The sequence below is a fragment of the Centroberyx affinis genome, unplaced genomic scaffold, assembly GCF_046629955.1.
Source record: "Centroberyx affinis isolate AG114_WGS23_722 - 3 ecotype Tasmania unplaced genomic scaffold, CSIRO-AGI_Caff_v1 ptg002234l_1, whole genome shotgun sequence".
NCBI classification, from domain to species: domain Eukaryota; kingdom Metazoa; phylum Chordata; class Actinopteri; order Beryciformes; family Berycidae; genus Centroberyx; species Centroberyx affinis.
The window spans coordinates 352613-378236 of record NW_027280531.1 but is presented as its reverse complement, the minus strand read 5'-3'; the positions used below and the strand labels follow the sequence as shown (position 1 = coordinate 378236).

Here is a 25624-nt window from a genome sequence, read left to right as displayed (position 1 = left end):
AAATGGTTCGGAAATGTGACGCTGGAAGCGAGTGTGGGAGAGCGGCTGCAAAACAGCTCAGGCGTGCCTGGGAACTTGCTGCTTATTCAGAGTTTCGATCTGTAGAAGTGTCTCTGTCATCAAAGTTATCTAGCCTAAAGTAACCTTTCGTGCAAGATAATTAGCTTTGTGGAAGGCAAACAAGACAAGAGACTGCAGTTTGTAAATTTATTTCATGTCCATTCTGTTAAAAGAAAGGCCTTGTATTTTTGCTCCTTCACAAACAGGTCATAAAAAAAACAAACACTTAGAAAAATATACATTGATATTAGAACTGAAAACTTGAGATTCAGTGTTTTTATTCAAATATACATTTTGCATATTAAGAAACTACAAAAAAAGGTCAGAAAAGGTGGCTTCGGCTGAGGCTAGATTTTCTGAGGTGAAATGGGAGAGCAAGCATCCAACAGAAGGCATTGTCTGTCATTTTCCAAACTCCTCTTAAAGCTTATTTACATTCAGCAAATTCTGATCTTCTTGTGTGCGTACAAGATGAAGAGAAAGGTCAAGGGTAAGTCTATGAGAAGCTACTCTTTCCCGTTGTTTACCCCTCCCTGTTTCACCCCGTCCTTCATGCCCCCTCTTTCTCGTAAAAACAAACTCGAGCTAAATACAGGGGGAGCCCAGCTACTGCTACTGCTACAGTACTACAAACTTAAGGTTAGTTGACTTTGGAAAGGTCGTCAGGTTGAAAAGACAGAGGGGGTTGGGAGGTTTTCTTAAGACTATCCCTCACTTTCCCGCTCCTGAGTTAAGCCACATACCAAATGAAAGACAACTAAGGCCACTGCTTTTTGATTCAGACTTTGAGAATGTTCAAGGCAAACGTGTGTCATTAAGAAGTTAGCCAAGGAAGCCAGCCGTTACAGTCACACATCCCAATCCTGTATCCAACATACTTAGTCCTTTATCATCTATATCACTTTCCTCACGTCTTTCCAACATCTTTCCCTTTAAAAGATTCCAAAAATACTTCTCCTTTCTTCCTTTCTTCCGTTCCTTTCCTTCTGCTCACAGACCCTCTTAATAGCCATCTTTTGGGACATCATCAAACGACTTTTCTCAATATCCTGTAACACTCTAGAGCAGTCCAGACATAGGCTCTTAATTCTCCTACAAAATGTTCAGTTTCTCTCGATCTGGTCAAGGTCCAGCTCCCCTCCCAGCTGGAAAATGTCCCTCTGTGTCCCACAGTCACCCTTCCAGAGGGTGTGTTTGCCACCCACCACGCCTGCAGGAGACCCGGGCCTGGAGTCCACGCTACACGCCGAGTCGCTATCCAGTTCCTCGTAGGAGGAGTCCTCTTCCTCGTCGTCCCTGGTCACCGCTTGCCGAGACTCCAAACCCAGCTCAGACACAGGGGCGAAGTCTGAATCCGGTTGGCTGCTAGTCCTGGAGGAGGGAGGGGGCAGGCTTGATTGGCAGCTGTCAGCGGCGGAGAATCCAGGGCAGCTCAAGCTCTGAAAAGTCTGAAGTTTCTGTTTAGAAGAGAGAAAGAGACAGAGAAAAAACAGTTAGCGCAAAAGCAATGTTGGTTTGTACACCTTATCCCATGTTCGCATCCCAGGTTTATATTTAAATCTATCTCAAGCTAATAAAGCTATAAAAGCAGGAGGGTTTGTTGGGAGGAATTTGTGCTCAGGGTTTTCCAGCATGTCGGTTTGAGATTGTGTTTCACTTCGGGGAGCCAAACTCTGCCTCGCACTCATCGGCTGCATGTAAACACACATGCGCACAATTACACACACACACAAGCACACAGAAGCACGTGCACACACTCTAAATCTTGTGGACTGTGCGAGAAGAAAGGCTGGTGGAGACACAAAATACTGAGATGAGTTGCAAACCACAGAGGTATTCTGTTTCTCCCCACGGCCTATTTATCTCTCTCTCTCTGTCCTGCTGCACCGGAGGGCGAGTCACAGTGTAGCACACAGGCCATCACAGGGAACCCAGCCTTGTATAGGAGTGGAGTATTTCTTGTTCAAACCATTGTTATTCACAGTTGTTATGATGTTTTTGTAGTTCGACTCTCTGGGGAGAGTCGGGGAAAATCTGTGTGTGTGTGTGTGTGTGTGTGTGTGTGTGTGTGTGTGTGTGTGTGTGTGTGTGCGCTTGTGTCCGTACAAGCAAAGAAGCACAAGCGTCACAAGCCCTCAGGAGTGGAAAGATGACTCTGGAGTGGATCTAGGTTTACACAGTGTGTGATCTCAGTGTATCTGTGTGTGCCAGTGTGTGTGTGTGTGTGTGTGTGTGTGTGTGTGTGTGTGTGTGTTAGGCTAAACAAAGGTGTCATTCTAATAATCTGTTCAAATGCAACTTGGGGTCAATTTGAAAGGGTGAAAGTATTCACTGATATTGCTTGTGTGTGTGTAGTTGTAATATGTGTCTGCATGTAATTTAGACTGAGATGGCCAGTTTCTATGTGTGTGTGTGTGTGTGTGTGTGTGTGTGTAACTACAGCTCCATGTGCTTGGTTTTCAGTTGTTAACACTTGACCTTCACCTCTATTAACACCCTCCCCACACTCACACACAAACACACTGCTATTTTTCAAACGTACTTCACTACCCGCAATTTCTTGCATTTTAAAAAAAACACTCTTTACCTCAACTACCTCAAACTGATTTAACGCTCCCATTTGCCTTCATACTCTCTTTCCTCTCTGAATTCCTCTCGCGCGGCGCAGTGAAGGGGTTAATGATCCTCGGGTGCCCCAGCAGCAGATGTTGGAGGCATGGAGGTGAATAGAGATGAGGTCCTCTCTATTGACCCTCGGCTTACATGACGGACACCTCTAATGTTCCCTAGCGTGCGTTAGGACATCGCCTTTCCTGTTACAATGCGCTGGGAGTCTCCCTTCCCAAAGTCTCCGTTTATTAGGCTCTTTCTCATTTTTTTCCGGCCAGATTTAGCGCGGTCCAAAAGAACAAGACAATTCAGGGTTTTCACTGCCTGAGCTAAAGGTTTTTTCACTCTGGCTGGATTAACTTTACATGTAAGCTGCTCAACACAGGAGACCGGGGAAAGGCTTCATCTTGAGCCTTGCTCGGGTGCAACTACTTGAGGTGATCATGTGAGTGCCGGGGGCCGAGGGCTTTGCTGTAGTTACCCCACTGGAGTGGAAAAGGGGATTTCTGAGCCCCTCGCTCTCTCTGTTCAACCCCCTGTATTACCCCACTACTAATTATCACAGCAGAGGAGGAGACGAAAGGAAGAGAGAAAGGAGGGAGAGAAAAGGGGAGAGGCAGCTTCTCCACAATATGCTTCCTATTAAATCTACTGAGGCTAAGGCTGGGATTTGGGTGGGGTGTGGTGGTAGGTTGGGGGTTGGGGGGGTGGGAGAGGGTTCTGCAATGTACCCCGCTTTGCTTGTGTTTGTTTTTACTTGAGTACACCCCCACCCCAGACCCTACACACACACACACGCACACACACACATTAACAACATACACAAGGGCCACACACACACACAGGCAGGCACACCAACCAACATGCTCTCATGTCTCACACAACCCACTACCTTCTCCCACCATAATCAAGATTTCTAACTCTAATCCAGTTTATAAATGTGTCACTTTCATCAGCAGCTTAATCCACTGGATTCCTCTGTAACAGGTGCCTTTACTTACTTTTGAATTACTTTGCATCCAAAATCCATAAAATTAAAAAACTAACCTTTTTATGGAATCAGATTACTGTTATCCTGTGACATATGATCCACTGCTGCCCAGCCACGGTCACCACAACCTACACTGCCACTACAAAAGCATTATGTGCGATATAGGCTAGAGGGGCAGCAGCTGTGGGACAGACAAACACAATGTAGAAGGGCATTAAGAAGTTAGGGAAATATCCCCCTGTTAATTAGGGCTGACAACAAACACTGCAAACAACACCCTGTTAGCAAAGGACCTGCTGTGCACTTCTGAATCATTGACGAGACACACACACACACAGGCACACAAACAAACACATAGGTACATGCATAGGCACACACTACAGTACTCTCTATGTACACAGTCAGCCAAATACAGCAGCTTCATATTGAAAATTGTCAGATTGTATTTGATCAGAGTGTTTTTCTTTTCACTAGCTCCATGCTGAAGTGTGGTCATATAAACAACACCCAGAGACACTTTGCTATGAGGAAGACAGAGAGACCTCCTACAGCAAACAGTGCTAAAACAGAAGAGGGGAGAGGGAGCAAGCGAGGAAAGTAGAAGTTAACTCATTCCTGGCAGCCAGACTGCATACTTGCACACCTCCTCATCAATTATCTGTGTGTCTGTCTGTGTGCTCCTGTCTGTGTGTGAATGCCTATGCTTTTATTGGCCTGTGTATATGCCTGTGATATCCATTGTACTGCAGTGAGAATGTATGGCAGGTATGAGCAAATGCATTCAAGTAAGATCAAAAAAGACCAGCATGTTAAGTTGGGGTAAAGGATATGCAGTCATATAGGCTACATGGTAGGGCTGTAACATGGAGCATGTATGGGACAAGTCGCAGCGTGTCGTAACACACGCTGCACCTCCAGACACCCACCTAGCTGTTCCCACAAGCCCGCGGGGCTTGCCACTCAGCAATGATCACCATGTCTGCCATCCCAGGAATGGAGTGAGATGCAGAGGAGAGAGAGAGGAGGGGAAGAGGAGAGGAGCTTGAACTTGGGCCAGCGAGTAGATATTAATAGAGAGCAGCGAGGAGTTTGTCCGCCAGCCTCCCTGCAGAAATAATACCCCCTTCTTCACCCTGCTATTTCTCTCCTGAATGCACAGACACCCACACACACACGTTCATTCGGGCTTGCGCCGAACACACACCGCTGTTACAACCACCGCTGCTGCTGCTACTAACTGACACAGCAAAGCCAAACATAGCTTGTATTCATTTGTTTATTTTTTCTTTAACACTTATAACGACCCAACTGAAGTTGATAATTGGGGCTGGAAAGACAACACAGGCAGCAAACAATCAGAGGGAAACTGCCACGGAAGCCACATACAGGCCATTTCCTCAAAAGCAACATGTGAGCTGCATCAACAGTCATTTAGTAAGTAACCTAGTATCAGACTGTAAAAGATAACATTTCCCGACTGACAGCTCTCTGCTCAGCAAACTACTCAGAGAAAAACAACGACAGACGGGCAGACACAGACGACAGCTAAAACGAGGCGATGGACGGAGGAGTGGACAGACATACAGTACGTGGCTGACAGGGAGGATATTGGAGGAATTCTGGGGGTGGTCACTCACAAATCCCAACGGTAGCCAAGCTATAGCCCATTAGCATGACATGCATCCCCAGAATTCACACCCGGCTTCATTGGTGCGGCTGAGGGATCTAGAGGCCAAATTACACCATGTTCCACTGACAACAGGCCCTGGGGACCTGTTACATGGTTGACCCACCCAATCCTTAACCCCAAACCACCAATGGACTGTACTACAACCTGCGACACGTGGACAGTCCACCAGATAAAAAACTCTCTATAATAAACATCTCTGTAGCAGACTGGCGCTCCTTCAGGTGTAGCCGGCATGATATTGAGCAATTAGTGTACTCTATACATACAGTATATATGCAGCAACCACTTTGTTTTGCTTCACTTGCACCTTATTTGTTCTGACTCATCATCTACACACCTATCAATTAGAGGTGTGTGTTGACAAATGTGTGTAGGAGTGAGAAGGGATGTGTGTGACCTAAATGTCATTGTGTTCAGATGAGGCCTATTATATCAATTCACATACTTGAAAAAGCAATAACTCTTAATTTACACCTTAAGGCAGGGCCAGAGTCTGATTTTCAGCCCGGGAGTGTCATGCTGCAGACCAGCCCACTGCTCAGGAAGGGGAGGGTGTGTGTGTGTGTGTGTGTGTGTGTGTGTGTGTGTGTGTGTGTGTGTGTGTGTGTGTGTGTGTGTGTGTGTGTGTGTGTGTGTGTGTGTGTGTGTGTGTGTGTGTGTGTGTGTGTACACCACTGGCAGTCTGACAGAGAGAGAAAAGGAGAGAGAGGGCCAGTTAAAAAATAGACTGTCAGCATCAGTTTATAAAACTGTTTGGCCATGACAGGATGGCTTCATTTTTCTGGCAATTACAATTGGGAAATCACTTTCTCAGGCAATTAAGCTTATTAAAATCAATCCCTGAACTCATCTGCACAGGACAGCCAAAGTCAAACCCTGTTAAATACCACAAAAAGTGATGCGAGGCTGACATTTTTAAGTGGAGGATGAAAAAAAAAATCCTCCCAAGAATCGTGGAAAGTAAAGAATTCCCACAAGACGCAGTAAAATCTCATCTGTTCCCAACCTTGACTGTAATTCTTGTGTTCTGTCTGCACTGGAGCAGGCACAGGTTGTAACCGGCCCCTCGCTTCTACATTATCACTTCCTTTTCCAGACAGTATGCCAGCTAGTAGCTTTCCCTTGGCTCTGCCTGAGACAAACCACCTCTATCTTCATCAGCCTATAAGACCTAAGATCTATTCAAATCTTCTCTAGGTGCTTCTATTGTGTTCAGGTAATTTCAGGCTATTTCAGGTTGTTTTGTTCAGGGTGATGTAGAACAAATTGCTTGTTTAGGGACATAGACACACTAAGATGGTGGTTGTGGTGGTGGTGAATTTCCTCTTGTCGGCCTCTGATCTTGCCGATGATCAAAAAGATATTAAGTAAATGCTGAGTACATTGGAATATGTAACTAACAGTGTATGCGAATGAAAGCGAAAGAGAGAGGGAGAAAGAGAGTACATGTGTGAAAGTATGTATACTGTGTCACTGTGCTAACGTCCGTGACTCCAGGCATACAGGAGAGTGAGAAAGCAAACATAAGTTCGATCTGAAATGACCCATCTAACCTGTACCACCTGACTCCTAACAACACCAGGCACAATTGAGCAACTCAGGCCAAAAACAAAAAAGGAGGCTAAAAAAAAAAAAAGTACGAAACAATAGCTCTGCCTGTTAACCATTGAGAGCAGATACCTCTCAGAGCCGAAAGAATAGCTACTGGAAAGGTGTGCTCTTGCATTCCTGAGACCGGAGGTAAGGTAAAACTGCGTGTGTGTTTGTGTATGTGTGTGTGTGTATCCGTGTGTATGTTTGTGTGATCAACGTGCTTGATTTTCCCCTCTTAGTGGCTGGCATGGATAGAGGAAACATGCTCGCTAGGCTCCATTACCAAAGCCTTGTTGATCCAACCCTGGCTAGATCCTGAGGGTGACTGACTGGGAACACAATTCTTTGGGAAAAGGAAGGGAGGGGAGAGGGAGAAATTGATGGTACTTTCTAATAGGGGAGAGGGAGGGGAATTCTCTGTCTAAGAGCTTTTCCGTGACAGAAGGAAAGATGAGCAAAGCATTTAAAGCACTACATTGTCTCTGGGTCTGAGTCGTTGGTTTTGGTGGTATAGCTGGCGGTATAGCTTCTCTGCAGGATTACAGGAGCGTACAAATGTATTAACAGAGTGGTACTTGAATCAAATCAACATCTCTCTGGGCTGAGTAAAAACATCAGAGCACTGCCAAACATCAAAACAGTACATGTCATTAAAATACTTCTACCATTCTATTTTTGGTTTCTCCGGGGGTCATTTATAATCTCATGGCTGTTCCGCTGCTTCCTCTGACCTTACACAAGAATAAACAAGCTCTTGTCGTGGGGGAAAGCAATCCGGTGGAAAAAATTATAGGTCTGCGTGCCCAAATATCCCCACTATTAATCACCTCTGGTTGCCCTAACTGCCTGATATTAGAAAGAGGGAGGGAGGATGGGATAGACCAATGGAGGGAATGATGGATGGAGAGGGGATCCAGGAGGAATACAGGGAGGAGGGGCATAGAGGAAGCAAATGAACAGCGAGGGGTTCAACCTTTGGATGGGCTGTTTACCCAACAGAGTAAATGAAATGATAACCGGAGCCGGGCTTGCTAGAGCATGGAGCTAGGCAGCGTGACCGAACACAAGGAATGCTTCTTTAGTAAGAGCCACTTCCCAAGCTGGAGGGAGGAAAGCCTGAGATCACTTAGCTCTGAAGCCTCGGACCGACGACCCAGAAAACTTAATTCAGCTTGATTTAATCCTGTCCCTGATCAGACTCAGAGTGAGTGAGGCCAAGTTATGTTTGAAGGGCTCTTGAGCTACTCCCATGTCTAAGAACAGAGAGGTATTTGTCTCTGTAATTGTGCTTGGCCCAGGCTTCAACCTAATGCATTAGAGGACACTCCAAGGCATTAAAGGAGCATTAGGACTAAGCTGATGGCTGATTTACGTTCAATCAACACAAGAAAATGATACCAAACTCGGTGAGATGGGTGCAGTCATACTAGCACACATCAAAATCAAGTCTAATCATCCCTCATTTCTAATAAGTTCAACATATGTTCAACATTTCCACACTGACCTGAGTCATCTTGGCCAGGTCCAGGGAGGGCCGTTGCTCCTGGGTGTCCTCTGGCCTCCTGCGCTTCATACCAATCTTTTTATCATTTAACACGCAGGGCTGGGACCTGCTCCGGGACAGACCCCCCGTACCCCCGGCTCTCTGCCCAGCTCGCCTCCCCAGTTCTGGGGTGGAGTCTGGAGAGCTGGCCTCCGAAGCCTCCTCCCTCTGGAGCTCGGGCAGGCTGATCTGCTCGTGGGAGAGGGACAGGGGCCTGAGGAAGTGGTGATGGCGGGAGTGGTGATGGTGTGAGGAAGGAGAGGTAGGGGAGACAGGCGAGGCGGTGAACAGAGGGTGGAGGGGCAGTCGCTGGGTGAAGCACGGCAGCTCCAGGGCTCCGTCTGTAGGGATGCTGGAGCGCGAGGGCAAGCTGAAGCTGGAGCTGCGCTGCATGGCGGGGAAATGGCCACCTGAAAACCCTGCACCCCCTCCTCGGACACTCCCCCCGCTGTGGCACCGCCGTTTCTCCACCGTTGTCCACACGCGGGACCCCTGGGGCCGCCACGGTGAGCGGCACCCGCCGAACTCGTCAGAGAACGACAGGGACCGACACTGACGTTTGCTAGGGGGCGCTGTGGGAGCGTGGTTGGTGGTTGCAGCGATGGACGCGGTGCGGGAGCTGCCCACTTTGCCGTCCCCCAGGCTGAGGTCTCGAATCAGGCTGGTGATGGCAGTGGCGTTGCCCGCCTCCTGGCTCCAGTGCCGGCTCCTCGGCTGGCAATGCTCAGGCATCACGTCCCACAGACTCTCCAGACTGGCAGCGGACTGGCAGGGAGCTCCCCGCTGCACGGCACAGCCTCGCCCTAGGTCCAGCCACCTATCTGCCTCTGCAATATTCATAACACACACACACACACACACACACACAAATAGCCGCTCAGTGGATGCTATTGCTGACAGTAACATATTAATCATATATTACTCTGACTCTCTGGAACCTAGCTATCTGTACAACAGTGAGGCAATAGCTACATTATCTTAGCCATGTCATGATGAATTCTAGCTTTAAGAAAAAACGATAATAGGAATAGAAGGAAGCTGGAATAAGTTAAGTTCAATGTGCAAACACACACACAAACACACAAACAGACAAAGGAGCGGGAATGATTGCAGTCAGGTCCATGTGAGGACTAGTTAGGGAGAAAAAGGGAGAACATAGAGGACATAATCTACCAGCTACTGAAGGGAGCTATTTAGCTAAGAAGAAAGTGAACATACACTTCAGGTCATTTGGGGCAGTTAGCCTTGTGGCAAAACTGGAGTTAAGACAAACAACACAACCTCACATGATGAACTAAGCAAAAAAGGCAATGAAAAATCAGCTTCATCAGCAAGTTATCAGCTTCATTGCGTTTTTATGAAAACAATTTGTCATAGAACATTTGGCTGAAGATGGCATGACTAAGCCTCAGGGTGAAGGTAAATAAACACTGCAGTCAATCCCAGGTTCAAATCTATGCTACTGGTGGATTAACTTTGATGATAAACTGAAAACTGAAAGACAAAAGCAAAACTGACATCAAGATAAAAAGAAAGTGCGTGTCACAGTCAGACAAAGTCACTTTCTACAACCATAGTGGGCCTGGCATTTAAAAACTGCCATTCACTTGTCATGACATTTCACAAATTCAAAGCATCCCATTACACAATGTCATTTCACAATTCAGTGGCCTATCTGTCCACCAAATTTCATGGAAATCCTTTCATAATTTCTTGAGATATCCTGCCATCAGACACAGACAAACAAGCTAACGGGTGAAAACTAAATCTAAATCTAAAGATCACAAAATGTTAAAAGACTGTGGGCTTACAAAGTAATATGTGTACTGGGACTGAACAACAATATTTGTCCATACCTTTTTGTGCACATTCCTGAACTTTTTAAAACCTGGAATGTATCAAATTCACTTTTCATATTTTTTCCAGACCTGCATGAATCCTGTTTCCAAAAACATGAGTTATCAGTACACTAAGATAAGCATCAGCCAGTGAAACGTATTAGCACATTTCTCTTGGTGTGACAGCAAGTCACTCCCATTAGTCAACTGGTTAGCAGGATAGGCCTACCAGTATATGACTTGACTTGCCTTGGGTTTGAAGATGACAGAAATGAGTATGCCAGCTGTCTCGCAATACGAACAAAGGAATGTATCACACGGCCGTGGGCAATAATACACCTACAGTAAAGTGCCATAGTGGCTCTAGCTAATCAAGCCAAGAGGTTAACACGGGGATCTATTGAAGCAGTTGGCAAAAAGGCCGCTTTGCTGATCCAAATCCCATCCTTTGGGATGTTTGTCTCCAATTTTGGCCTGCTCTCTCACAGACTGGTGGACGGAAATCATTGTTTCGGGCTGACAAACAATGTACGGGGGCTACAGTGACGACCTGACAGGAATGTTAGGAAAACAACTTGACAAAGGGATAAAGGGATGAACTTCAAAAGGTCATCCTTTGAAATCAAAGACAAACTGCTGGTTGAACTAACAAGATATGTTACACAGTGTTAATGTCAACAGTAACAGTAGAAATAGTATGTCCATTCTCCTCCCTGCAATGTTGCCACCTCTCCCCCTAAAGTAAAAGATGATAGTGTGTGCTAGCAGGGGCTTGTATTTACAGTAGCATGTCTTTTAACACAGGGAGAAATGACTGTAACACTGACTGAGCCAAAGGGAAATTGTTGACATAGGCAACAGTGCATTCAATTACAGTTAATTCCCATGAGAGTAGTGTGCAACGTTGTGTGGAGGCAGGTGCACCCTGCTCATGAGAGAGGGATGAGTGACAGATGGAGAAAGGGAGAAGTGAGAGGGGGAGCGTGACAAAAGAGGATAAACAAAAAGACGGTTATAGATGGGGTCATTCAGCCTTACTACTTCTACTTATCAAGAAATTAGAGGGGCAATGCATTATGTTATTACGTTTGTGAAATTAGATTATGTCACGTTACCAGAAATAGTGACAGATACACAAAAGATGGGAGTTCCCAGCTCAACTGGCTCACCGTTCAGATCTTGAGTAAATGGGCAGGAGAGAATGACGGGAATCTTTAGTGCATGAGAGAGGAAGGAAAGAGGGAAAGACACAGACAGAACAGACAAGAGGAGCGAGGGATCCACTCACCCACAGTTCCACAGGAGAAGAGGGTGGTCCCTCTGCTCATGGTGTGGAGCTCACGCTGTGGATGGGCAAAATGGAGGGACAGACAGTCAGGGAGATGAAAATAAAATAAGAAATGAGGAACAAAACCTTAAGCCTTCAGTTGTTCACCCCAGTCATAAACATACTGACTGATTAGGCAGTATACACTCCAGATTAAAAAGAGCTACTTGTTACCTTTAAGGATGATCCAAAAAGCGTATTTTCAAATAGCAGCTCATACCTTAAAGAATCCATCCGTAACTGAAAGACTTAAAAGGAAAACAACCCTTTTACCTTCAAAAAAAATGTTTTTCAGAGGCAACTGCTGAGAACCATATTAGCGAACTTGTAACCCCACGAGAACCTTTGTTCTTTAGGAGTATAAAACAGTTTTGTCTACACACACACCTAACCCTCTCGATACAAGAACTCACAGTTCTTACAGCAGGGTGGTGGCTGACTGCGCAAAGGACAAAAGGAAAATGCCATGATACACTGCTGTGAGTCACCTACAGTTTATCACCACAACAAAACAATGTTTCCTGAGATACTAGACACCATCGAGTCCAAAATGAAGGCTATCACTCCGAAAGACTGATTACATTAAACCAATTTCATCTGAGGATATTTCACCCGATTAGCACACTCAAACCTCAGCTCTTTAATGTCATGGGCTGTTGAGTGAAGAGGAAATATTGGTCTATTAAGGTGAACTAACATACAAAAAAGGTTCAGACATTGATTGCTTGGAGTTCCCAGCCAAACGCTACAATAGTCTGTATTGTAGGGAAGCCAAGACACAAACTCTGACCTAATTAAGCTCTCAAGGTTAACACAGAGTGAGAAATAGTGTTAGAGAGACGGAGAAAGAGTGAGTAAGACTGAAGCACCTGCAAGGTTGGTTTAGCCTGTCTGCTGGAGCCTAAAATGGTCTAGACCAGGGGTTACTATACTTTTTCACACCAGGGACCCCTAAATATGTGCCAACCAACAGACATATGTTTAAGAATTTATCCCATCTAGGAGGTTTTTGTTTTGATTGGATTTCACAGAATTTGTACAGTAGGTGGGGAGATAACAGTGAGGGGAGTGAAAGCTTTGATCAGATTAGTCATTCTTACTAAGTATTATATTCTATATTCTAACTCCTGGTTGAAGTACTAATGAAGCTGATGCCCTCTTAAAGAGCATTTCAATGGTGTCTTGGTGTAATTTAATGTATTTCCAGTTGAAACAGGATGTTGGGGCAGGATATCATGTGGGGAGGGACTGTTTGAAAAGTGTTCAAAAGATCAAAATGCTTCATGCTTCAATCTTGAGCTGACAAATTTCAGATTTTTCAAAATGAATCAATTCTAGCCACCGCGACCACAAACACGGTATCATAGGAAAAGGAAACGGGATTCTCAGAGGCGAACACCCAAAATGCACCACCCATATCGTGTTGCTACTCGTGTCATTTTGAAAGTTGTAAAGTTGCAGGTTATATATGATGGGAGCAGTGAAGGAGGGGAGGGGTTGGTAAAAAATATGTGATGGTGTTATTGGTTGGAATTTCCCAGGAAGTAAAACTAATGGAAGTTTAATAAAGAAATATGAGAAAATAATAATGTAATGTAATTTATTGTTAAATATGTGTATGTTATGATACAAAATAATTAGCTAATGAGGTGAAGAACTCATTTTTCATTTCATTGTGACTTTTAAAGACAGCAGGGAAACCACAGCCAGCCTTAGTTATGGCTCACTAACATTATGAATAGGTGACTTCTGACTGCTAAATCATGGACTGACGTGCTTTCTCACATTGTGCAAGTGAGTGTCCGTGATTACAGCTGGTTTCTGTGGCATGTGGTTATGCACTCATGTACTGTAATCGCTGACCTATTCATTTTGCAGATTTCACATCTGAAACACCATATGCATCCTAGACAGCAACAACAGTTTACTTTGAGTCAAAGTCGCAAGGTAAAGAGTTTCTCTCACCAGCAGTCTCTCGTTGTTCCTGGACCTTACATCATTGACACCCTTCTTCTTTTCCAGTGTTTTCGAGAAAATGATCACCATGGTAACACACAGCTCTGCTCCAGTCTGTTCCAGTGCAGGAGAAGGCCATGGGCAGCCATCTTAGATGTGGGAACGGGGCAGGTAGCGCATTTGGGCGAAACAGACGACCGGTGGACGACCTCCCATCTGCAGAGCAGCCCTTAAATGGTAGAGGGGGGGAACAAAGAGAGACAGAGGAACAGAAAAAGATAAATATGTATTTACATAACACAACATATTATTCTAAAGTACATCAGAATGGAGATATAAAGCTGCCAAGTATTGAATGCCACTTCACATATAGGACATTGTGTTACCATATCGTTATAGAACAAGACCTTTTCCACCATGCCACACTGTGTACAGGTGCAAAGTGTGGAGGACAAAGGATTCCAGCTTCTGGGTGTGTCAGGCTGGCAGGTAAGCAGGGCGAGGAGACGGGCCTAAACACAACCCAGCACACACTCAGGTTTGACTACATAGCCTTCAGCAGTGGTTCTCAAAGTGAGGTCCAGCAACCCCAGGGGTCACGTTTCCCAGCAAAGAACATACATTTAATTTCACTGCTGATACACTAGTTGGACAATATTATAGGGTAATAAAATAAAAAGGTGCTGACTTATGTTCAACTCATATAGTTACAAGCATATATTTACAGTCTTTGCAAACTAAACAGGACGCCATATGCTAAAACTACTTCTTTAACCCTGTAAAGAATGTAACATTTAACACATCAGACAGAATCCACAGAACAGCAGGGAATCTAAACATGGTGGAGCAGAAAGCAATGTTTAGCTAATCCTGGAAAAGACATCAATCATATGACTACAGATGTGGCAAAGAAACACAAATAGAAAAAAAAAAAAACATATAGGGAGCTGAGGTTGCATCACTGACTATCCACACCCACAAATGGTATAAGTAGAACACAGGCAGTAGCTGCAGTAAACACAAACTCTTAAAATACTTGAAGTTCATACTAAGAAGAACTCAAAGTATTTTAAGAAGAACTATGTAAATGATGGGCACGATCAAGCACATTGCGCTTCATCCTTAATCCAGGCAGAGCGGAGCAGGAATAGCAGCAGTGACCTTGGACTTGGGGTTCATCCCCTTCATTAGCCGACCACCAAACACATTGCACAGCAACCAATTAGAGAGTACCAGCCGCATGGTTCAGATCCTCCAATCAACTGTTTGCTAATGACAGCTTTCTACTGCGGGGCAACACATGAGGCTAATGGGACTTCCAGACCTGCTAGGTTATCCTGCCCCTGTAATGTGTGGTTTTAAGTTAAGCAATGGTTGTTGGGCTTATATAACATGGTTTGAAGGTGAACGGTGAAGGCTGCAGAGCAAGTGTGCACTGGGCATCAGTTTTGCGGGACAGTGTGGTAACTCGTGCATGTGTGTCAAGAAAGAAATGGACGCCAGAGAGACATCCTAAAACAAAGATGGATTCCACACAGGGCTTGGATAAGACAATTTTCAGTCAGTTGGGGCGTGTCCATGTCATCCCTATCCCTTCCCTCCTCTCCTTTCCTCTCTTCTCCAGCCCCATGACTACATGGAGCCTCCAAATGTTTCATGTAGGCCAGCCCCAAACCAACTGCTAGCATATGACTTCCATTATCTCCATTTATCCTGGAGAGTCAGTGGAGCACAACTGGGCCTCCACAGGCAAGAGGGGCTGGTACTGGTGGTGGGAGTCAGACGAGAAGGGAATGTTCTTCTTGATCAGTTTTGCAGATTACTTTACTGATTAGGAGTGACACTGAGTTATGGGTGCGTCAATGCAGCAACAAGGTTGTGTGTGTGTGTGTTTGTGCGTGTGTTAAGAGAGCAGGAATGAAGGAGTGTGAAGGTCATGTGTAAAGGCTGTTACAGTGTATTCTTTGACTGATGGAGTTAGGAAGTGTGACATGCTCCATCAGGGCCAGAACAGCACCTCTACAGCGTGAATGTGTGTGTGTGTGTACGCATGTGTACGCCGACCTGCATTTGTGTGTGTGTAGTGACTGGCAAGTGGGGTCATGGGAGAGGGCAAACCGAGTGTGAATTCAACCCTGCAGCCATGCTTACTTAATGAACCAACTCCTTATGATGGAGAAACCGGAGCTTAATGGAGAGAGTGCTGAGGAGCACGTTTGCAGACCAGACTACTGATCCAATGCTCACTGCTCACAGTCTCCTTGTTGGCAACTTTGCACTGTTTGCAAACTTTTATTGTTTGACTTCCTGTTATACTAAAGAAATTCCAGAAAGACACTGGAGATAATAAAACCAGGTTGTTCAACAGGTTCCAACTGTGGTTCATTTATGGTCATTTACTCATGTAGTGTGTTAAACCTGGTCCCTGTACTTCTGTAGTTTTCATATCACATTTAATTAGAGCAGACTAACTAAACTGCAGACTTGCCAGCTTTCTTGTACACTGAAGGAAATTTTCATACTAAATGTAAATAATAATAATAAAAGCATTTGGGCCTATAAGACGCTGTAGGGGAAAGCAACTAAATGTGAGTTTCAAAGTGGACTTAAACCTAATGGTAATCCTAACCAGATTTTCTTCATTTGTATAAACTGGGGTGCAAATAGCAGCCCTTGGCTCACAATAGCCAATGACTCAGGAGGGCACTAGAAAGGACAGCTAAGATAATATGGCTCCATGCCCAGGCTGAGATTTGTACAGGCAGATGAATAGAAGCCTATTTGGGGCCCCCTGAAGTCCTGTGACGGGGTGTTTGGTGTCCATCACCAATTGGCTCTGCTTACTGCATACTTGTGCGGAGCGCGTCTGGTGTCAAGCCTTTGATCGGTGGCTGCAACTGAATGGAGTCATTTCATGCTAATGAAATAATCAGGACCAAACAAACAAATACGGCTGACACATGGGAAAAATGACATGCATACCAGATACTAATTTTCAAAAGCGTAAGTAAAACTATAAGGGTTAAAGTTTTCTGCCCTTCAAAGACACTTTGTAACCAGATAGTCAATGTGCTACAGAACGTTTCACACGGAGGCAAAAAAAATGGATGTTAACATCTGTTTTACCTGCGGGATACGGTCATGGGAGATTAAAACAGGCAAAAAAAAATGTTTTTACTTTTCTTTTGCACACTCATCATGTTGTTTTGTAGCCTGGGTGGGTGAGAAAGTGAGAGGCTTTCTCTTGTGAACGTCTGCAGTGTTGATGGTTGATTCATAGTGAACACCCAGCCGCCCCTCTCTCATATATTGAGGCCGAGGTCGTAAAAATGGTCCTAGTGAGGTCAAAGCATACCATTGAATCCTCTGACCATCACCCTAGCACCCGCTGCCGGGGGCACTCCGTCCAAAAACAACACACCATCAAGAAACTAGATCTTCAGAAGTGTGTAAACAATGAAGGGCTCTTTCAGTCAAACTTTATGCCCTGTCAGTGGTCAGGCTCTGGCCTCCTTCAGCAGATTCCCCTAGACGTTTCTCTAACGACAGTGACCATGAACCTCGGCACAAACACTGCCAGCAATTTAACCCCCAACTTGATGAGCAGTTTAAAAAGATCATTCACTTCATTTTAACTTTGAAAGGCGAGCCATCACCCATAACAACAGCGGCACAATGAAAAGAGGAGGAAGTAAAACTTTAAGAACTTCAAATACACCTTAATAAACCTGATAGTCCGGTTAAGTAATTCAACCTGATTATAGCATTCTCGATCTTATTAGCATGCAGAAACATTTGTATTATATGCTTACACACTTCCCCTTACAGTGTGTATCAGCAGGGTGCTGCTTCCCCAGTGGTCACATGTTGCTGCTCTATTTGGGTGTGGATTAGAAGCATTGACTTCATTAGCAAATATGTGACGAGAGAAAACCCCAAAGGAAATCCACAAAGCCTTGTGAAAACTATTTTACTTCAGATATATGCCACACTGACCACTCCCTCTTCCTCACAAAAAGGAGGAACAACTAGTGCAACAAACATCACATCCCATCATGATTTCACATCCACATTTTAAGTATGCTGCAATATGTCAAGTGTGCGTAATGCTCTATGAGGAGTGCTTCAGCTAGCCTACAGTATGTTATATGTGATTGGTTTAAGATAAGGCTAACCCAACATATTTGATATGGTAAAATTAGCTGTCACAGACCAGATTAGAAAAGTAATGCACAAGTGTAAAATCAGATATTCACGCCATGCAGTGTGAAAGCTAGTATGAATAGATTTTTGCAAGTAAAAAGTAATGAGGTTTCCCAGCTATTCCTCAGGGCCATTTTCTCCCTGAATTACTTCATAAAAACAGTTGTTAAGCTGTCCAGAGTTTCTATGAATTCAATAGGTAGCCATAGCAACCAAATACATAACAGAGGATAACGCTGACAACTGGTGATGTGAAAAAGGCAGAGACATATCACCTAGCCGATAAAGAATAATGTGTGCACAGCTCATCATTTCCTTATCAGTGGAGTGTGTTAGTGTTAGAGTTAGTGTTAAGACACTGGACACTTGAACAAGGCCAAGCTGTTTGCCAAGCTGTTATACAGTGACATGCAAGCAGCAAAACCAATACAGTTCCTCTACACACTCTGAAACTTATTTAGGGTCAGCGCACTCTGTGTCAGACCAAACCTTAGTTAATTCCAGTCTTAACACAATTGACTGCAGCAAGATCAGGTGTTTCACTTTGAGCAAAGGAAGGTATGGGGCCTCTTGCCCCCTGGAGTGACCCTCGCATGCCAGGACCCTCCATACATCAGGTACCCCACTAATTACACTACCCCCCACCCCATCAATCCATGCCTTTCCGCCTGTGGTTTCTTCCATTACCCATGAGTGCCTGTTCTGTTCTGTGCACACTAACCAGAGCCCTAATCCATCAGGGATACATTACATGGGAGCCTCCAGACCGAGCCAGCAATCCCCATCGCACGGCTCTGTCAGGGGGACCACTCCTATACTGTGTAAATAGGTGACGTTATATAGATTGTCACTACTAATCAACAGCCAATGTATAAAGTGACACTGCCCTCTGAAGCGGTTACATAACGGCATACTTTTCATATTGTGGATGCGTATCGGAGTTGAGAGAGAGGTGAGAGGGCGGACGGGTGGGAGAATGTCAGAAAGAAAACTATGAGCGGCATTCCATAGGTCCATTCATTCATTCATGAGAGGCTAAACCCACCATATGGACCCTTTGACTGCTCAGTATAGTGTGTAATGATAAGGTCCATATGCTGGGCTGCGAGAACAAGAGCTTTAGCAAGAGCCTTTTTATGCATCCATCCTTTCCTTTACCCGGAGGTCAGTCTGACTTGTATATTATCTGCCCTGATGTAGATTTTGAGGCAAACTTGAGAATGACTTCAATTTCTTTAGTGCAACACTTTCATTATATCTCCACCTGTATTGTCCTAAATACATTGTCTGACCTACTGCAGAGAATCAGGAGATCGGCTGCCAAAAAGGTAATTGGTTGCAAATCTCCCTCCCGGCTGGTTTTCAATCTTGCGCTGTTGTTTGCAATGACCTGCAGGTGTGTGTAAAACATGTTGATTGACTCAAGCCCAACTACTGAGCAACAAGTAAAATATAGAGGCCTAGAGCCAAGAGGTATGACACTGTCGCCATGATAATAAGCCTACTTGATGCAAGCAGGATTGACAAGACACACTGGCCCTGTTCTCAAGCCTAGGCTTGCACAAGAGCCAGTTCTGGAGGATTTAACACATTAAACGGCAGGTTTATGTGAGGCAACTCCATCATGCTTTACTGTAGAATTGGTCTAACTGCTTAAGCTTTGTCACAGATGTGGAAAACAGGTTCTGCAAATACGTCAAAATAGGCTGTCTGTGCCAAACAGCAACAGAAACTTTCGTTTCTCTTTTTTCTGGGGGTGCAATTGAGGGATTAGCAACTACACTGGATCTACAGAGAAGCTATCCGAACCCTGCATGATTCACACAGGAGCTATGTGATGGCGTTATGAACAGGACATTTTGAGAAGCCAATCCAAGGCAGCTGAGGAAAATAAACAGAAGAATGCCAACCATTGTCGTTCATAACAGCAGTTTTATGATGACACAAGACAACAGAGGACAAAACACGAGGTCACTCTGGACTATGGGGAACTTCCAGCACTGGGAGAAAAAGAAGTTTCCAATATGCCATATGCAGACAGAAGTGTACACAGGCACACATACAGACACAAACACACACACAACCTTTGCATGCAACACTTCAATACCACCAGTCAGACACTGGATATGCAAATTAACTATGACTAACAAATCTATGCAAGTGAAGTGCTTTCTCTTTTTCAGGTCGAGATAAAACCAGAACCCTGAGGGTATAGTCACTCCCTTGAGACTGTAAAAAAAAAACACCACTAGAGACAAATTTATTTTTGTTTCTTCTTTTTTTAGTTGAGATGATTCCTCATCATCACCACACAGAAAGTTCTCTTCCTAAATCCCTAACACAGCAAAAAAAAAACTCTGTGGCAAGAGTAGCTGTCAGTCACATCTTTATTCTAATAACAGAGAAAGGATTTATGATAAAGACCTGCACAATTTTTCAATAAATATCACAATTTATAGTCTGAGATTAGGCTTAATCCATGTCTGAGAAACAGACTGTCAGAATATCCCCTCCTGTCATCTAACTGGCCTACTAACTAGCCTATCAGAGTTGTCTACGGACAGGAGGCAAAGGAAGAAGACCACTTAATAACAAGTGGGACGTGCTGATGGGAGGACTCCCATTGCATCCCAGAATGCTTTTCATCTCTAAGTAGAGTCTGGTGCCTGTCTTGGGGGGTTGGGGAGTGTTTCTCTGGTGTATGTGAGAATGCCTCTTTTCTTTTCTTTTCAGCTGCAGGTCTTTGGCTCTGTGGGCGTCGAGACGCCAGACATACAAATCTATCATGTTAATGAGGAAGGAATATACACAACAAGAAAAAACAGCATCCACACCAATATATTGACAAAGTGAAATCAGTAGGTTATTTGTTTTAGATTCCCTGTGGCCAAGTGGTGAGAGTTTCAGTTTGTCTGAAGCAGTAGTTATGACTGCAGGTCACAGAGAAGAAAGGGAAGCTGTTAAAATGAATAGTGAGCAGCATAGAGGCACAGACAGGCATGGCTAACAATCCCTTTTCTGGTAGCTTTGCATAATGCCTTGGGCCAGAGAACGGGTGAGAGAAAGAAAGAAAGAAAGAAAGAAAGAAAGAAAGAAAAAAGAAAAAGAAAGGCATCGTATTGGAGAAAGAAAGAGATAACCCACATAAACAGAGAGAAATGGGCAAAGAGTGAAATACAGAGAAAGACAAAAAGAGAGAAAGTGACGGAGAGAGAAGGTGGCAGCGTGTGCGTCAGTGTGTGGAATGAGTGAGAGTTACACAGACAGAGGGAGAATGGTCCAGTGCCTTGCACAGCACACAGGCACACAGCTGCCCACTGGCAGAATGGAGCTCTAATAGGGCCTTTTGCCTACAACACAAAGGCCTTGCAAATGTGTGCGTCTTAAGCATACACTGGAGCACAGAGTGATCCCCCTTAAAAACCAACTGGCCTTAATTGCTTCCATAAATTATGGCTATCCCATGTCCAAAACAAGTCTCTCTTGTCTGTCTACAGACTAGCCCATCTATCTGTAACAACCCCATCTTACTAGACTAGTCCTCAAATGGAACAATTGCAGTGCATCAAGTTCTACTTTAATAAAAACATTAAAAGTACAAAGTAATTATCAGGAACTGAGGCAAACAGGGTGAGATTGGCCCTTTCACAGTAGATTTGAGAAAACTCTTTTTAGCCAATCAACAAGAACAGCAAAAAGCATGTTGGCAGGTTAAAGTAATAAGATTTGGCAAAATTTCAAACCACTTTCTGACACCAAGCTGCAACATTCAAACAGTGGTTTAATTTTAGAAACACCACCATCATCTAAAGCAGAATCAAAACGCTCGGACCAGGTTTCTCTGAAACCTGAACAACCCATAGTGTGTGAGGCACCCTTATCAACATCCCCTTTGTAATTAGATACTAGAGCTGGCATCTGATTAAATCTTTGCCTGACTTTCTGCTTCACGTGCAACCCGAACTTCAGCTACACCTTGCATTTGTGAGACCATTTGTTTTATGGGATTCTTGAAACAACTATTGCACTTCCTATTAACCACACTATCCAGCCATCCCAGAGTCAAGGACAACTTGTGTTATGGTGGCTGCAAGAAACATTTCCAGGTATTTTCAGTTTGGCCATCCTGGTACCAAACAAGTTCCTCCTGGTATTTCGTTTATGGTGTCCACAAAGATCAACCAACTCTCATGCATTATTAGAAAGGGCAAAACACAAGCACCGACAGTAACTTCCTCACTCCCAAAGGAAAAGAAAAACCCCTGACAAACCAGTAGTCGAGTGCATCACTCTCACAATGCTCCATATTCAGAGTGTATTTGGTTTCCATTTTGCACTACTGACAAGGCAATAATGCAGTTATAAAAAAGGATATGAACCCTGGCCAGTGATTAAGATAAGACACAAAACTGCCAATACACCCATCCACATACAAACCAGAGTGAATAGTATTAATTGTATTCACTTGGGAAAAAAACATGTTTTCATTTGAAGTAGGTTGATTGTACTTACTGCACATACTATGAATTTATTTTAGGAAACGCTCATATCAGTTTAGGAATGGTGGGTAAGCTCTGATTCATAAATGTGTAATCATGAGTAAACTGAGTTTAGGTGAGTTTACCCTTCACTGCATCCCTGTCAGAGTTGTAATAGACTATAACACTGTAGGCTGTATTTATATTTAACTCTCTCAATACCAACTTCTGTTCAAGGATGCAGTTACTCTCTCAGGCCTATCTATATCTTTGATCTGAATACAGAAACAAAAATTAGGAACAAAGTGACTCATGGTTAGACCTCATAAGGATAAAAAAAAAGAACCCAGCTCTGCCAAACCACAAATAAGAGGCATGATTTTAATTACAGATACCAGCTCATCGGGATACAAAAAAAATAGAAATGTGTTGTGGAGATTGGTGAGTGATATATGCAACCAGGCCTTGTGACTCAAGGCGCTCAAGCTTCTCTCAGTCTCTTCGCACAGGTTGTGGTGAGCAGTGTGTCAATATGAGTTGCAAGGCAACCACACTGTCTCTCCACCTACAGGTTCCTGACAACAGGCTTTAGGTTTATTATCTCGGTTGAGAGATGGAGAGGAGTACAGTGGCTCAAACACGGGGGCGGGGGGGGGGGGGGGTAATATGCAGCTTATCAAGCAGAAGCTTTTCATACAGCAACAGGTTGGTCTTGGCCGAGCACAGCACACAGACACAGAAAACTATCTCTCACTCAGCTTGTCTCTCTTTAGAGACCACTATAGGTCTCACTTGGAAGCTCCACAGCAGTTTCTCGGTTCAGCCCAATAACGCTGTAATAACGCTAACAAGCACTACTACACTACACACCACAACTTTTCTTGTGCCAACTCGGGTTTATGGGTTACAGCAGAGCATGAATGAGTGAGGCGATGCGATTACGAATAAAAGTCAATGGGGGCAACGCTAAACTGCCTTTTAGCGTGTATTCAACAAAAATACACAAACACATTTGTCTCCTTTACGCCCCCAAACCGAGGCACAATGTTGTCATCTAGCAAATTTCTTAAGTTACATGCAGCAGAAACCCAGCCGTAGACAAAGTACTACCCTACTCCACAATGTAATCAACTTTGCACAGACAGAAACGATGATAATAAAGATGAATGCCTGGACATAAGTATCATTATAAAGTATCTGAACAAATGCCCTACTACCTGGCCAGCAGAGAAGCTTTCGAAGTTAAGTCATCTTCGACTTCTGCAACAAAAGGACCAGAAAAAAAAAAAACATACAAAGTTTCCTCACAGTTGCAGCCGCCAGTTCAGCGTTGCGAGCGCAGGACTGAGCTGGACTGCATGCATCTGAGCGGAGGCTGCTGCTATAGCCCCAACATTGATTGTAACAATATCCGCGTGCAGCCAAACCATTTGGAGGGGGAGGGGGGGGGGGAATGGAGAGAGGAGTGAGCGAGTGGCACACTTGATTTTCCCCAACAAGACGACCAGGAGTGTCAGAGCGATCTCAAATGCAATTCAAACTTTCTTTCTGGTGTTATTATAACTTAAAACACAAATATGTCCAAACTCACCATTACACATAGCCCAAGTCTTTATTTCCACCCCTTGTGACTTGGTATGGTCCATTGTACTGTCCTCCCTGAAGCATTTACAATAATCATCATTTACTACATAATCATCATTTACTACTTTGTAATACCATGCATTTCATTGTCAATGAGGCAAATCAGCATCAAAATTAAGGGCTAGCAGAATTAATACTCATTTTAATTTTTACCTATTGTCTTAAAAAAAAAGGTTGCCACAGTCTCTCTTGGTAGATCAAAGGGCCCATGATGTAAAACACCTCAGATCTAGTTGTAATTAAAACATTGTCCCTCAAATTGAAACAGAAAGTTGACAATCAAAAATAAATCACTTATTGGACTTTATAGTTATGCATTTGGCTGTAATTATTAAATACTGAAAAGGCAGTGTGTGAAAATCTTTGGACTTTGGAAAAGGCCTGAAATGCTGCGAAGGAGGAATCTTTCCCACTTCCACATTGGCTCTCCTGCCATGGAAAACTGCACTGCTACATGGTGCAGTAATTCAATCAGTCCCCGAAAATCCTATTAAGAGACCTTCAAACGTGTTTCCAAGGAGATGGAGTGAAAAACATAAATATTTGCTGTATCACACATGAGAGGCTAAAATGAAAGCATGGTATTCATGGTGGCAGGGTGGCAAGGAGGCTACGGCATCAAGTCTGAAACCTTTGATTGGGCGAACATTATGAGTGGAATAAAAGTGCAGCTTCACACAAGCGCCAACCCAAAGGCGGTGAATGTGCTGACGATGGCATGTCTACTGTAAAGTTCAGTTCAGCACAGGGATAAAGTTCACAATCGTGTGTTTTATTTTAGACAGGTAGATGATAATAGAAAACTTTTTTAAGACGACAGAAAGAAATGGATTCATCTTCCCTGTTGAGTAACATGTACGTTTCAACAGGGCCTCAAATCCCTGGGTCTAGTTTAATGACTTCTTCAATCAGTTTGTACATAGAGACATACTTCACACACACACACACACACACACACACACACACACACACACACACACACACACACACTCCACATATGTCTGCAGCCTCATAAAGTAACAAATGAACATGTGTGAAACTGTCAGCTCATGGTGTCAGGTTCATATTATGAGAGCAGATTTTGCATGACACCATCATTAATCAATCACATCTATCTATTAACAAGGAACTTTTAATGGATAACGACTTCACTAGAAGCAAAATAGTGTTTGTTTTTTTTTTGAATGGATACTTTCAGTTCTGTAGCATTGCAGGATCCATGATGTTGCATGGAAAAATTGACAGAACAACTCATGACCTGACTTAGGCAAACAGGATTGTGGTGTGTCTGTTTCTTAGCAACAGCACCTGCGCAGGGGAAATGAGTGGGCTGTATGCAAGAAGGGAACTTCAGTCCATAATGCAATCTAAACCATGCAGAACAATGGCATTGTTCCTGTGCAAAAGACACAAGAGCTGTTTGAAGAAGCCTAACAAGATGTCTTGTCTCGAACAGAGAGAGAGGGAGTGAATGGGAACAATCCTGATTGCAGTGAGGGAGAGGATATTTCATTGAGCTGGAGCAATATCTCATTTCATGGGAAAGTCTGTGTTTGAGTTGTAAACGTGGGCATAATATGCACATCCAGGCAGGATATCCAGAGCCTTGTAAATTTCCAGGCAGTAATTCTTGTAAAGCTTGCATGTGTTTACTCAACAGCGTGCCTCAGCATCGACTGCTCCCATTGGGC

The 25624-nt window shown here is 44.0% G+C and overlaps 1 protein-coding gene across 1 annotated transcript; it reads right to left on the bottom strand.

Annotated features, from left to right (window-relative positions):
- Positions 1 to 200: 200 nt before the first annotated feature.
- Positions 201 to 23634, bottom strand: LOC139655322 (protein FAM53B-like). Its single transcript, XM_071532700.1, has 5 exons — positions 23507 to 23634; positions 13618 to 13837; positions 11614 to 11668; positions 8449 to 9314; positions 201 to 1517 (listed from the first exon to the last, which is right to left on the bottom strand). The coding sequence occupies exons 2-5, from the start codon at positions 13696 to 13698 to the stop codon at positions 1164 to 1166; spliced, it is 1356 nt and encodes a 451-aa protein (XP_071388801.1). The 5' UTR covers positions 13699 to 13837; positions 23507 to 23634; the 3' UTR covers positions 201 to 1163.
- Positions 23635 to 25624: the final 1990 nt, after the last annotated feature.

Coding starts and splice junctions, on each gene's coding strand:
- LOC139655322 (XM_071532700.1), bottom strand. CDS start 13,698: ATGGTGATCATTTTCTCGAAAACACTGGAAAAGAAGAAGGGTGTCAAT. Junction 9,315..11,613: donor CTTCTCCTGTGGAACTGTGG/GTGAGTGGATCC, acceptor TGAATATTGCAG/AGGCAGATAGGTGGCTGGAC. Junction 1,518..8,448: donor ACCTGGCCAAGATGACTCAG/GTCAGTGTGGAA, acceptor TCTTCTAAACAG/AAACTTCAGACTTTTCAGAG.